The sequence below is a fragment of the Colossoma macropomum genome, unplaced genomic scaffold (assembly GCF_904425465.1).
Source record: "Colossoma macropomum unplaced genomic scaffold, Colossoma_macropomum, whole genome shotgun sequence".
NCBI lineage: Eukaryota > Metazoa > Chordata > Actinopteri > Characiformes > Serrasalmidae > Colossoma > Colossoma macropomum.
Genome location: NW_023496051.1, coordinates 1,025,720 through 1,039,750, shown reverse-complemented (window position 1 = coordinate 1,039,750; position 14,031 = coordinate 1,025,720). Strand labels below are relative to the sequence as shown.

The following is a 14,031-nucleotide window of genomic DNA, read 5'->3' as shown; positions in this document are numbered from 1 at the left end:
TTCCCAGGTTCATCAGTGCTCCACCACAGAGCAGGTGTTATTTGGGAGGTGGATCATTCTCATGGTAGTGACGTGGTAAAGGGGGGGATAACAAATGATGCAGAGGAACAGATGGACTGCAAATCTGTAACTGAACTACAAAGTGCCCCATATGGGAAGTGGACCATAAGTATAGATCAAGGTAGATGTACCTAGTAAAGTGGCCACATCAGATTTGGTTGTTGCATGCCTTCTTATTCCCTATAGGTAGGTTTCATTGATGTGTGGATCATTTGTACATTGTTTGCCAGCTTGGCCTACTGTATTCATGTAATGTTGGAGAACATACTGACTGGTCACAACATCACAATTCAGTAAACTTGAGTTTATCACTAGTATTTCTGAGTTTTTCAGCCATTGGATAATTTCCTTAACAACTACCTCATAAATTCACTTGCATATGCATGTGGAGTGTTCTGGCAGACCCCATGAACTCGTTTCCATTGTCTTCTAGTGTATGAGATGCCCACTGCATTCACATAAGTGTTGAGAATAGTGATCTAAGGGGAATGTCTGTCTTAAACATAGCTTATGCTAACATGGAGATGCTAATATTGTATGCCTTCCGAGGGGACTGCTTTTTCCCTATAGGTAGGCTTCATTGATGTCTAAGGGGAATTTCATTGATGTCTAAGTGGAATGTCTGTCTTAAACACAGCTTATGCTAACATGGAAATGCTAATCTGGTTTTCAGAATCCGTCCTCAATGAGCATCCAGGATATTGCGTGCGTGTTTTGGGACTACAACCGGACAGATTGGAGTACAGAAGGCTGCAACAAAGTCACAAAGTCCTTCAGTAGCTCAGACTCCTTCGCTGTCCTGACCTGCAGCTGTAACCACACCACTAACTTCGCTATGCTAATGGTGAGGCTGGGCTGTTAGCACATCTGGAGGGGTGCAGAAGGCATTATTTTTGAGGGTCATTTTCACAAAAAGTGACCAAACAAGTGGGATATTATAACATCCATGTCCATTCCATTCTGCTATGAAATAAAGAATATTATGTACAGAAGTTAATCAGGTCAATATTGTGTTTCGTTGCAGAGTTTTAGCCAAAACTACAAATATTCTGAAGCTTTAGGCGTGATCAGTATAATCGGCTGTGCTCTGTCTGTTGCGGGCTTGGTCATCACAGTACTGTTCCAGATCCTGACAAGGTAAGAAGCTAATACAGTTCAGTTTGTAGTAAGCAGTCATGATTTTTTTTTTATTTTGGCACTGTTTAAATTAAACAATAACTGATTAATGTGACATATTTAGTTCATCAAAGTTTGCTGCCAAATTTTTGCACAAAGAGTTATGAGGCTAATGTAGCTAATAAGCAGTGGAAGCTTATAGCCAACTATAGAGCTTAAACAAGGCCTAAAATTTCCATCTGAACACAAATACAGCCTATCTGCCCATACGTCATCAAATTTTGAGTTGAAAATCAGCCGTGTCCAACAAAATCTGTCAGAACCGGCCCGAACCAGCCCGAATAAAATTTGATATTCGTTATAACAGTGCTGGTTAAATTGTGTAGCAACAGTAAAAGCTTAATAAAATGATTAAAATTAATATGATGTAATAAAATAATAGGCTTAATTAAGTAAAATGAATAAAATTGCCAAATAACCCACCATCACATGAACGTTCTGCTGTTCTGGAGTTCAACATATACGTCATAAAATATTGGTTTGAAATATCAGCCAAATCTGTCCAATGCAGATCAATTTTTTATGTAATTATTTGCAGATACTAATATGATTCCTATGTCATCATGCATCCCTATCCAATATGCAACTGCTGATATTCAGCCTGTTAACTTTCTGGTCATTGTTTCATTTCAAAATCCAGCATTCTCCAGTACAGAGCAAAACTTATACAACAGTGCACCGTGTATTGTTGTTGTAGCATGGCAGCTTCTGAACACCAGGTGGTGCCAAAATGTCTCCAAGATTACTTTGTAGAAACTTAAGTAGAAGTCAATTTTTCATGACTGCCTCTTGATTCTCAATGTCATACTGCAGTAATCTTAATTATTATAGTTTTATAATGTTATACCTTTCTATGATAAAACATAACACTGACCTTTTGTGTTGTTTTTCTTTTTTTGTGTTTTTTTTGCATTATTTGAAAATAACGGCTTAACAATTACAACCCCATTTCCAAAAAAGTTGGGACGCTGTGCAGAATGTAAATAAACATAGAATACAATGATAAGCAAATCATGTAAACCATATTTTCACCATATCAGAAGTTGAAACTGAGAAATTTTATTGTTTTTTTGAAAAATATATGCCCATTTTGAATTTGATGCCAACAACATGTTCCAAAAAAGTTGGGATGGGGGCCTGTTTACCACTGTGCTGCATCACCTCTTCTTTTAACAATACCCTGTAAGCATTTGGTCTCCTGAACTGAGCAGAACTGAGGAGACCAATTGATGTGGTTTTGAAAGTGAAATGTTTTCCCATTCTTGTTTGACATAGGATTTCAGCTGCTTATCAGTTCGGGGTCTCCTTTGCCATATTTTTCATTTCATAATGTGCCAAATGTTATCAGTGGTGACAGGTCTGAACTGCTGGCAGGCCAGTTCAGCACCCGAACTCTTTTAATATGGAACAGTGCTGTTGTAATACATGCAGAATGTGGTTTGACATTGTCTTCCTGAAATAAGAAAGGCTTTTCCTGAAAAAGATGTCATCTGGATGGCAGCATATGTCACCAAAACATGTATATATCTTTCAGCATTAATGGTGCCTTCACAGATGTGCACGGCATCCATGCCATGTGCACTAATGCAAGCCTATACCATCATAAATACTGGCTTTTGAACTGTGCACTGATAACAAGCTGAGTGGTCTTCAGCCCAGAGGACAAAGTGTCCATGATTTCCAAGAAGACAGGACACTTTTTCCACTCAGTCCATTTTAAATTAGCTCGGGCCCAGAGAAGGCGGTGGCATTTGTGGATACTGTTTCTTCTTTGCATTTTAGAGTTTTAACTTGCATTTGTGGATGCAGTGATGGATTGTTTTCACAGACAGTGGTTTTCAGAAGTGTTTCTGAGCCCATGCAGTGATTTCCACTACAGAATCATGTCTGCATACAGAGTTTTCACCAGATTCTGTGAATCTTTGAAAGACATTATGTACTGTAGATGATGAAAAGCAAAAGTTCTTTGCTATTTTATGTTGAGAAACGTTATCCTTGAATTGCTGCATCTGTCTGTGCAGTCTTTCACAGAGTGGTGAATGTCTCTCCATATTTACTTCTTAAAGCTTGTCTGGGATGCTCTTTTTATACCCTGACCTGACCTGTTGCCAATTAACCACCAGATATTTTTTTTAGCATTAAACAACTTTACCAGCCTTTTGTAGCCCCCGTCCCAATTCTAATTTTAATGTGTTTTGTAAAGGCATCAAAATTACTGTGCACATGTGGAATACAAAGTTGCCATGTTGAAATTCACTGGAGCACTTTTTTTTCCTACACAAACATTTACTAATGAACAAAACCTCGTATATCCATTTTTGTTGTTTTTCAGTTTATGACATAATTCAAAATTACCTGTGGTTCTTTACATTGTGTGTAAATTTCATGATGAATGGTCCAAAAGAAATGGCCCAAAATGACTTGGAAAAAAGTGGTTCTATTGACTTACATTATAAGTACGTTTTTTCTTTAAATGTATCATTTTGGAGATGTTTGTTCTGACAGTAGCGGAATACGTAAACCCGCCTTGGTTTATCACTCATTTAAATGAAAAAGTTTGGCAAAAAACACAGTTTTTCACTTATCCCAGATGTAGTCTATCAGCTAAGACATATTTGGAGTTCAGAACTTGCTTCTTTAGTTCAGTGCTGGAGCTGTGAAGCTAACATTGCTAAAAAAGCAGTCAATAGTCACTCAAATATTTTCTGTAAATACACCTCCAAAACTTCTCTCGACCCACTCAAGCTGTGTCCACTTCTTCATCAAGGTCATGCAGACTTGTCAATTGGTTTAGAGCACAGTACGACTTACTGTAAAATATAAAAAAGAGCAAAACTTCACTGTGATCACTACAAACAGCAACGTTCGACAACAGATGTTGTGCTGAATTCTGTGCTTGCATTTCATGCAGGCCTATGGATACTAGGTCATATCTTCAATTAAATTCAATATTAACGTTTATTTGTGGGTAGAAACAACAGAATTTGAAAACGTTATCTGTAGCATCCATATGTCAGAATCCGGCACCCAGCATTTAGCTACATGGTGATGTTTTGTTCAGGTTTATAGCTTGGCGAATCTGCACCACCATAACAAAGAGCTGAATGTGGTTCGAGTAAGCTGAGAGAAGTTTGGTGGATCTCTTTACACAACTGATTTGGGTGACTATTGACTTCCAGTGTTTGTTAGCAATGTTGGCCTTGTAGCTCCAGTGCAAAACTAAAGAGGCAAAATTTGGACTATTCCTTTAACATCACCCTTCTGTCTGCAGAAGGTCCAGAGGAGTGAGCCCCACTTTTCTGATGGTCAATATCTGCGTGAGCATGACCATCTTCTACCTCCTCTTCATCTTCGGCATTAACAACCCGGTCCAACATAAGGCTGCATCTGCCCCGTCACCGATCAACTCCATCCCACCATCTGATGTCCACCATGAGATGGACCGGGGACCGTGCACAGCCATGGCTGCCCTGCTGCAGTATTTTCTTCTGGCCACGTTCACCTGGAGCACCCTGTACGCTGCCCAGATCTTCTTCGTGATCAAAAACGCCATCTCGGGTGCACCACGAAACATCAACACTTTCTCCATTGTAGCCGGCTGGGGTAAGAGGCCATAGCCTGTCAGAAATACTGCCTTCTTAAGTAGGATTTACAGTAGCAGTCAAAAGAAAAAACAGTGGCAATAACAGACTGACCTTCAAGTTCTGATTTAGAGAAAGTTCAGATGATTCTCTCTGGGCTTCAAGTGAGAGGCGGGGTTTGATTTGGTCAAAGATCGATTTTTCTTTGCTGTCCAAGCGTCAATATTTTTCCTATCTCATTTGGTTATTGTTCAGCTTTCATGTCCATAAAGAACCACAGAGAAGACCACAGTCTGGACAATTCTGTTCTATGTAGAGACAAATCGTTGGATTTAAAGATTTTTTGAAGTGCCTTCCTCCTTGTTCTCCCGAGTGCCAATTAGGACTGCAACAAACCAATATTTTGATACAGATAGATAGATAGATTCTTCTAGTACAAAGCACAGTAAAAAGCAAATAAATTGAGCAGTAGCAATGTATTGCCATACACTATTTACAGATATATAAAAAGAAAGTAGAGATAAATAATAAAAGAAAGTACACTAAACAATAAACAATAAGAGCAATGTGTGGATGCATAAACAAAATGACAGTGCAATGTGCAATATTAGTGGACAAAAACAAAATAAACAAAGTGGCAGTGCAGTATTAGATATGATAAACAAAATAAACAAAGTGGCAGTGTAATATGACATAAGAGTAAACACAGTGGCAGTGTAATATGTGACCAGTAGACCAATCTGCTTATCTCTCATCTTTAGAAAAGAAAACACCAATCTTTTCTGCAGGAGCACATGTGCCAATGTTGTTTCTCTTGAAGAGTAGTTCTCCTTTAAAGTCCTCTTGAGAGCAGGGTCAGTGGAAGGGAGGGCTCAGAGAAATATCTGACTGTGTATGTGTCCTGCCTTCAAATTTACTTGGTTCTAAATATTACCAAGTGATTATGTAATTACTGTCTGTTAGATAATGAATGAGGTGTTGCTGTTCTTCGAAAGAAGATAATGATGATGAGGAACAATACAAAATCAAACAGTGGTAACATTATTAATGAACTAGGAGTTAATGATGTTCAAGAACAGTATAAAATGAAACACATGATAACTCATTACCAATGAACTCAGAGTTAATGATGATCGAGAACAGTATTATAACGTGAAACACATGATAACTCATTACTAATGAATTAGGAGTTACTGATGATCAGGAACAGTATTATAAAGTGAAACACATGGTAACTCATTACTGAACTTAAAGTTAATGATGATCTGGAACAGTATTATAAAGTGAAACACATAGTCACTCATTATTGATGAACTAGGAGTTAATGATGATCAGGAATAGTATAAAGTAAAACTCATAGTAACTCATTACTAATGAACTAGGAGTTAATGATGATCAGGACCAGTATTATAAAGTGAAATACATTAGAAATAAACACCCCTAAAGAAACAATGTACTATAGTACAAACAATTATTAAAGAAATTTTGAAAAAAGTAAGAGTAAATAAGTTGTATTAAGTGTATTGAGTCCTTTATTTATTTGTGAACAGTCCAAATGTGAAAACATCCCTGAGTTAACTAGCTATATCATTGAAAATAATAAAGCCAAAAAATTAATAAATCAAAATCTGTCATTACTACTGAAGGAGAAATTCTGAGAGCTGAGACTGATCACAGTATGTTCTGCTAGTACATTAATTACACATCTTTCTGTTTCATCTCTAAGGACTTCAAATATGCACTCATTTAAGTGCATCTTAGTCAGTGCATCTTAGCAAGTCTTCCATCACCACAATCCACTACTGCTACTGATGATGATGACGATGATGATGATTATGATTATTATTATTGTTATTGTAGTAGTAATAATAATATAAGTAGTAGTAGTAGTGTGAGCTGAACTAAAAGACAGTAAAACTTGGTCTCAGATATGAAACAGAAAGATTTGTAATTAATGTACTAGGAGAACATACTGTGATGAGTCTCAGCTCTCAGACTCCTTCAGTAGTAATGACAGATTTTGATTTAATTTCGTTTGGGTGTATTATTGTGTGTTGGGTGTATTATGACTGTTCACACATAAAAAGGACTCAATAAACAACTTATTTACTCTTACTTTTTTCAAAATTTCTTTACTAATATTTTTTCGTACTGCAGTACATCATTTCTTTAGGGGTTTTTATTTCTGATGTATTTCACTTCATAATACTGGACCTGATCATCATTAACTGCTAGTTCATGTGTTACCATGTGTTTCTTTTATAATACTGTTCTAGATCATCATTAACTCCTAGTTAATTAGTAATGAGTTACAATGTGTTTCACTTTATAATACTGTTTCTGATCATCATTAACTCTGAGTTCATTGGTAATGCATTACTCTGTGTTTCACTTTATATTGTTCTAGATCATCATTAACTCCTAGTTCATTAGTAATGAGTTACCATGTGCTTTACAATACTGTTCCTGATCATCATTAACTCCTAGTTTATTGGTAATGCATTACCATGTGCTTTATAATACTGTTCCTGATCATCAGTAACGTCTAGTTTATTAGTAATGAGTTACTGTGTGTTTCACTGTATAATACTGTTCCTGATCATCATTAACTCCTAGTTCATTAATAATGAGGGCCAGTGTTTCACTTTTATATTGTTCCTGATCACCATTATCTCCTAATGAAGAACGACAACACCTCATTCATTATCTAACAGACAGTAATTACATAATCACTTGGTAATATTTAGAACCAAGTGAATTTGAAGGCAGGACACATACACAGTCAGATATTTCTCTGAGCCCTCTCTTCAACTGACCCTGACCTCAAGAGGACTTTAAAGAACTACTCTTCAGAAGAAACACTGGCACATGTGCTCCTGCAGAAAAGATTGGTGTTTTCTTTTCTAAAGATGAGAGGTAAGCTGACTGGTCTACTGAATACTGTAGTATTTTAGCAGTTGTCCCATTTGTAGGCTGATGTGCAAATTGGTTCACACTGCCAACTATGAAGATATGCATTAGCCGTTTGAGGTTTCTGTTCAAAACAAACACATGAGGGACACCAGTCAGTACAATGTGGTATGATGCCCCCAGGCTTCTCTGAGGATACCTGTTTCTGTGAATAGAAATAAAAGGTATAATCCATTATATTGTAGAGACTGCACACTGTGTAGTGTATTTCACTACTGTTAGAAGGGTTGGAATACACTACATCAGTTAGTAGTTCAGCAGGAACCTTATCAGGCTCAGCTATTGAGCAGTTATTGTTGAATTGATAATTGGATTGGTAATATTGAGTAGTTATTCTAAGAAACCATAGGAGCTAAGTAATTCTCTGCGAGACTCAATAGTTATTGTTTAGTGAATAGTGAACTATCCTAATCATTAGTTCTTAATTGCCTGGTAGTTAAGAGTAGTAACTTAAGTGTTAATGCAGCACTACTCATTCATTCCTGCTTAGTTCCTGATTAGTTACTTAACTACGAAACAGTATTGTAACGTGTTTCCCCATCTTTTTTAAGAGTGTAGAGGTTCTTCATAACAGTGATCAGATGCCCTGGTATTTTCATTTTCCATCATTTTATGTGGTCAACACAGTTGAAGGCTTTGCTGTATTCAATAAAACATGTTGTCCTCCTTCTTGAACTCCTTGTCTTTTTCAGTCATCCATGATTCTGGATAGCTAGCCAATTTGTTTGGTTGTAGATGGTTGTGACGGATGTATTTGACCAATCAACGGTCTGTACCATTTCTAGCTCTCTTCATACATCCCAGATCAGCACAGCTATTCAGACACAGTCAGGTTCTGCTAGCGGCTTCATTTCAATTCAAGAGAGGCTTCGCTGCCCAACCTAGCGAGCTAATGGATATGCCAACATTAATATGAAGCTGAAGTTGGCTTCCTTTGTGCCTGCTTCTTGCTCAGATTTTCCCATCCCACTTGGTGCAGCAGTTACAATATGGCAAATATAAAACTGAAGAGAGGCTACATCTTTCTCGCATCTGGGTGTGGTTTCAGCACCTTCAGCGGACATGACTAGTGTTTCAGAGCAGACAATACTGCTTATTTTTTACAAGCTCAGAACACATTTATTTCAGCTTTACACTGACTTTAAAAGTCAGAAGCATCAGGGCTCAATTTTTATGTCTCAAATGCAAAATCAACATTAATCTGATGAAGATATGATAATAATAGAAAATAATTCACTCTTGGAAGACACTTCCTTTACCAAATTTTGATTTCTGTGTCAATGCACTAGCAATTATCAGATTCATCCACTCAGAGAAGGGGTCCGAAGCACAACCCACATTACAAAATATTCTTGCACACACTGTGTGCAATTACACATTTCCACCAGAGAGGTCCCCAAAGCCCAAACATTTACATATTCTGAAGTAAATAATCGATAAAGCGCTCATCTGATAATGCTCCATTTCACCGGTCACCATGTCAGTGTTTTCATGGCTGCATGCCGCCATTGGTGGCGTACCACTGTGAGGTAGTGCCAATCTGTAAATGCAGCATTAAGGATGCAACATTAGGACTGTGTTCAAAGAGTGATCAGGATGTAGAATTTTTCTGTTAGCTCTTGTTTACCAGTCTACCTCATCTCTCCTCTGGCCAGTTTCTTGTTAAATTTAATTGCCTAAAAAGTGTGTCCTTAGAGCAAAGCTAATTTACAGTCCGATTTGAAATTTTACTTGGGATGGTTTATTGTCTATACAGATTGTGAAATTAAAAAGTTGGACTCTCTTAAGCTTAAAGTGTTTGTCTAATACCGTTTTTCTCCCTCACCTTCAGGTTTCCCTGCTGTGATAGTTGGCATCTCATTAGGAGCCACATACCGACCAGATAAACCCTTAAACTACCAACAGGAGGAGTTGTAAGTAAAATTTTTCTCAATTTCTCTGCTGTGCTAGGATCTAGCAGCTGAAATGTTCTATTGAAAATGACACAGTTAACACAGTTTTCCCCCTTTATCCCAAATGTAGTCAGTCAGCCAAAGGCATGGTGTTCCAAGTTTGCATCTTTAGCTTTGCACTGGAGCTATGAGGCTAACCAAATTAACCACCGGTGGTTATAAGTTTCCATTAACAGGTACTGGAATATAGCCACCAGTTTAGCATTATGCAAACTGCATTAACACAGCTGTGTCTGATACATTTGTACCAGCAACACAAACTACTCTCACTGCTGTGCTGAGAATGGACCACCACCCAAATAACATCTGGACAAGAGCAGCCCTGTGGTCAGAAACTGACCAGTGATAAATGGGGTAGACAGGGGCTGATACACTGTGCTACAGTCTGTAACTGTACACTTATAATAGAGCTATAAAGAGGGTGTTTCTAATAAAGTGGCCAGTGAGTGGAAACACAAGGTAGGTATTTCTAATAAAGTGGCCAGTGAGTGGAAGCACAAGGTAGTCGTTTCTAATAAAGTGGCCGGTGAGTGGACGTATCAAAAATCACTATAACTATCTGATGTAGTATTATTGGGATATCTGACTTTGTTTATGTGTCTGTGTGTTGCAGTTGTTGGCTGGCTGCGCTGACTCCCAACAAGGAGTTTGATGTATGGAAGCCCATGTTCTGGGGTTTTCTTCTCCCACTTGCTCTAATGATCTTTTTCAACATTGCTGTACTCTTTTACTTCGCACTCACCACCTGCAGGACTACCCAATCACTCAACAGGTGTGTATTGCTGTAATTCACAGTACTTTCTCATAATACATTACACAAATGTATGTGGACATCTGGCCTAAATGAGCTATATCACCTATATTAGCTTGTTGGATATCCCCTTCTAAAACCCTCAGCATTAATATGAAGTTGGCTGACCTTTGCAGCTGTAACAGCCTGCATTACTCAGAGAGGGCTTGCCAGAAGATTTTGGAGTGTGTCTGTGGGAATTTGTGCCCATTCAGTTAAAAAAAAAACATTTGTGAGGTCAGACAATGATGTTGGATGAGAAGGCCAAACACATTAAACCATGCCTTTATGGAGCTCGCTTTGTCCACAGGGTCACAGTCCTGCTGGAACAGGAAAAGGTCTTCCCCAAACTGTTGTAACAAAGTTAGAAGCATATAATTGTCTAAAATGTCTTTGTATGTTGTAGCATTAACATCACCCTTCACTGGAACTAAGGGGACCAAATCCTGAAAAACAGCCCCAGCTCATTATCCCTCCTCCACCAAACTTTACTGTTGGCACTATGTATTCCAGTAGGTAGCGTTATCTTGGCATCCGCCAAACTGTTTGTCCATCAGACTGCCAGCTAGTGAAGAATGACTCATCGATCTAGAGAATACATTTCCACTGCTCCAGAGTCCAGAGGCGGTGTGCTTTACGCCACTCCAGCTGATGCTTGGCATTGCGCATAGTGATCTTAGGCTTGTGTGCAGCTGCTTAGCCATGGAAACCCATACTATGAAGCTACCAGTGCAAACCTTTTGTGCTGATGTTGCTTCCAGAAGCTGTTTGGAACTCTATATGGGTGATTTTTATGTGGCTGAAACACCTGATCTCAGTAATTGGCCATATGGTATGCATAGTAGTAGTTATTAGATAATATAACTAATTACAGTAGTTACTGGGGTCTTAAACACAGGCTTAGGTCTTAGTTTCATTCCACTCATCAGCCTGGTACCACATACAGAACCGTGTTCTTTTATTTTCTGCAGCTCGCAAGTGACCCCTTTTCGGAAGAAGTTGCTGAGCAGTGTGTCCTTGGCTGTGGTGCTGGGGATTTCCTGGATCATCGGCTACTTCATGCTCCTCTCTGTTGACCCAATTCAGCAAAACATTTTCACCTACGCCTTCTGTCTGTGCAACACCACACAGGTGTGATTAAGAGTCTGTTGCTGTTGCAGTTTATTATTAAAATCTCTACTCTAGTCATGATAGAATTTAAAGGGGATTTCTGGACATGGAAATACTTTTGTACTTTTTGTATTTTTTGTAAGTTATATATAATTTTAATGCACTATTTCTATTTATTTGCTTTTGAGTTTAACATTGAAAAAACAAAACATAGAATATAATTTTTTTTTTATTTATTAAATTTAGCAAATAAACAGTAATTATGCATTAAAGGGTGCAAAACTGTGATCTTTGTACAAGATGTGTTAACTTATTTTCAGTTCAACAAAACATGGAATTTGACAGAGTGCCCAAACTTTTGCATACAACTGTAGTTCTTTTCCTTGTCCTTTTTAATTTATATTATATTTAACTACAGCTCCATTTCCAAAAAAGTTGGGATGCTGTGCAAAATGTGAATAAAAATAGAATGCACTGATATGCAAATCATATAAACCATATTTTTAAAAGAAAATGCTATAAAGACAACATATCAAATTGAGAAATTTGATTGGTTTTTGAAAAATATATGCCTGCTTTGAATTTAATGCCAACAACACATTCCAAAAAAGCTGAGAGGGGGCCCGTTTACCACTGTGTTTCATCACCTCTTCTTTTAACAACACTCTGTAAGCGTTTGGGAACTGAGGAGACACTGCTGTAGTTTTGAAAGTGAAATGTTTTCCTGTTCTTGTTTGATATAGGATTTCAGCTGCTCAACAGTTCGGGTTTCCTTTGTCGTATTTTTCATTTTATAATGTGCCAAATGTTATCAGTGGTCACAGGTCTGGACTGCAGGCAGGCCAGTTTAGCACCCTGACTCATTTAATATGGAGCAATGCTGTTGTAATACATGCAGAACGTGGTTTGGCATCGTCTTGCTGAAATAAACAAGGCCTTCCCTGAAAAAGACGTTGTCTGAATGGCAGCATATGTTGCCGAAACATGTATATATCGTTCAGCATTAATGGTGCCTTCACAGATGTGCACGTCACCCATGACATGTGCACTAAGGCACCCCTATACCATCATGAATACTGGCTTTTGAACTGTGCGCTGATAACAAGCTGAGTGTTCTTTTGCCTGGAGGACACAGTGTCCATGATTTCCAAAAATAATTTCAAATGTTCATTCGTCGAACCACAGGACAGTTTTCCACTTCACCTCAGTCCATCTTAAATGAGCTCGGGCCCAGAGAAGGTGGCAGCGTTTCTCGATCTGTTTATATTTGGTTTCTTTTTTTGTATTTTAACTTGCATTTGTGGATGCAGCGACAAGCTGTTTTCACAGACAGTGTTTTTCAGAGCTGTTTCTGAGCCCATGCAGTGATTTCCACTACAGAATCATGTCTGTTTTTAATGCAGTGCCACCTGAGGGCCCAAAGATCACAGCCAGCAAATAGTGGTTTTTGGCCTTGTCTCTTGCATGCAGAGATTTCTCCAGATTCTCTGAATGTTTTAATGATATTATGTACCGTAGATGATGAAAAGCAAAGGTTCTTTGCTATTTTACATTGAGAAACGTTATTCTTAAATTGTTGCACTATTTGATCGTGCAGTCTTTCACAGAGTGGTGAACCCCTCCTCATCTTTACTTCTGAAAGTCTCAGCCTCTCTGAGATGCTCTTTTTATACCCAATCATGTTACTGACCTGTTGCCAATCAACGACCAGGTGTATTTATTAGCATTACCCAACTTTACCAGCCTTTTGTTGCCTCCGTCCCAACTTTTTTGGAATGTGTTGTTGGCATCGTATTCAAAATGGAGTGGTTTTAGAGTGGTTGTTCTATTTGTTCTATTTGAGTATTTAACCCATTAAATCTGTGTTTTCTTTCCAAAGGGTGTTCAGATCTTCGTTTTATTCACCTTAAGAACAAAAATCTTCAAGGAGAAGTTTTCCATCTTCAGGAAGTCCGTTCCAGCCCCTGAGGTGTCCGTTCACAGGATGAGCTACCACCTATGGTCCATCAGGGAGGAAGATCCCTTGGAAAGCTACAGGTCTACAGACTTCGATCAGCAAGTACTGCACCACATGGACGACCAAACGGAAAATCCAACATAAAACGTTTATGTAACTATTGGAAAAACGAATGTGACATGAAGTTCTCAGGGTTTGCAAAGTAAAGGTGAGTGAACTAATGTAAGTCAACCAGGAATGCCCTGTTTCACAGAAGAAGAAGAAAGGAGAAAAAAACACTTGGGATTCTCTACAGTAGCATGGTTCAGTACTGGAGTAACACTGGACCATCAATCAATCAATCAATCAGTCAATCAATAATTTATTTCTATAAAGTCATATGCAAAAGTTTGAATACTCCCAGTCAAACTACATGAGTTCAACATTTAAACAAAG

At 38.2% G+C, this 14,031-nt stretch overlaps 1 protein-coding gene across 1 annotated transcript; it reads left to right on the top strand.

Annotated features, from left to right (window-relative positions):
* The first annotated feature begins 745 nt into the window (after positions 1 to 745).
* On the top strand, positions 746 to 13,740 carry adgrg7.1 (adhesion G protein-coupled receptor G7, tandem duplicate 1). Its single transcript, XM_036565063.1, has 7 exons — positions 746 to 904; positions 1,085 to 1,197; positions 4,508 to 4,839; positions 9,619 to 9,700; positions 10,353 to 10,511; positions 11,501 to 11,660; positions 13,519 to 13,740. Exons 1-7 carry the CDS (start codon positions 746 to 748, stop codon positions 13,738 to 13,740), a joined length of 1,227 nt encoding a protein of 408 aa, XP_036420956.1.
* The last annotated feature ends 291 nt before the right edge of the window (positions 13,741 to 14,031 follow it).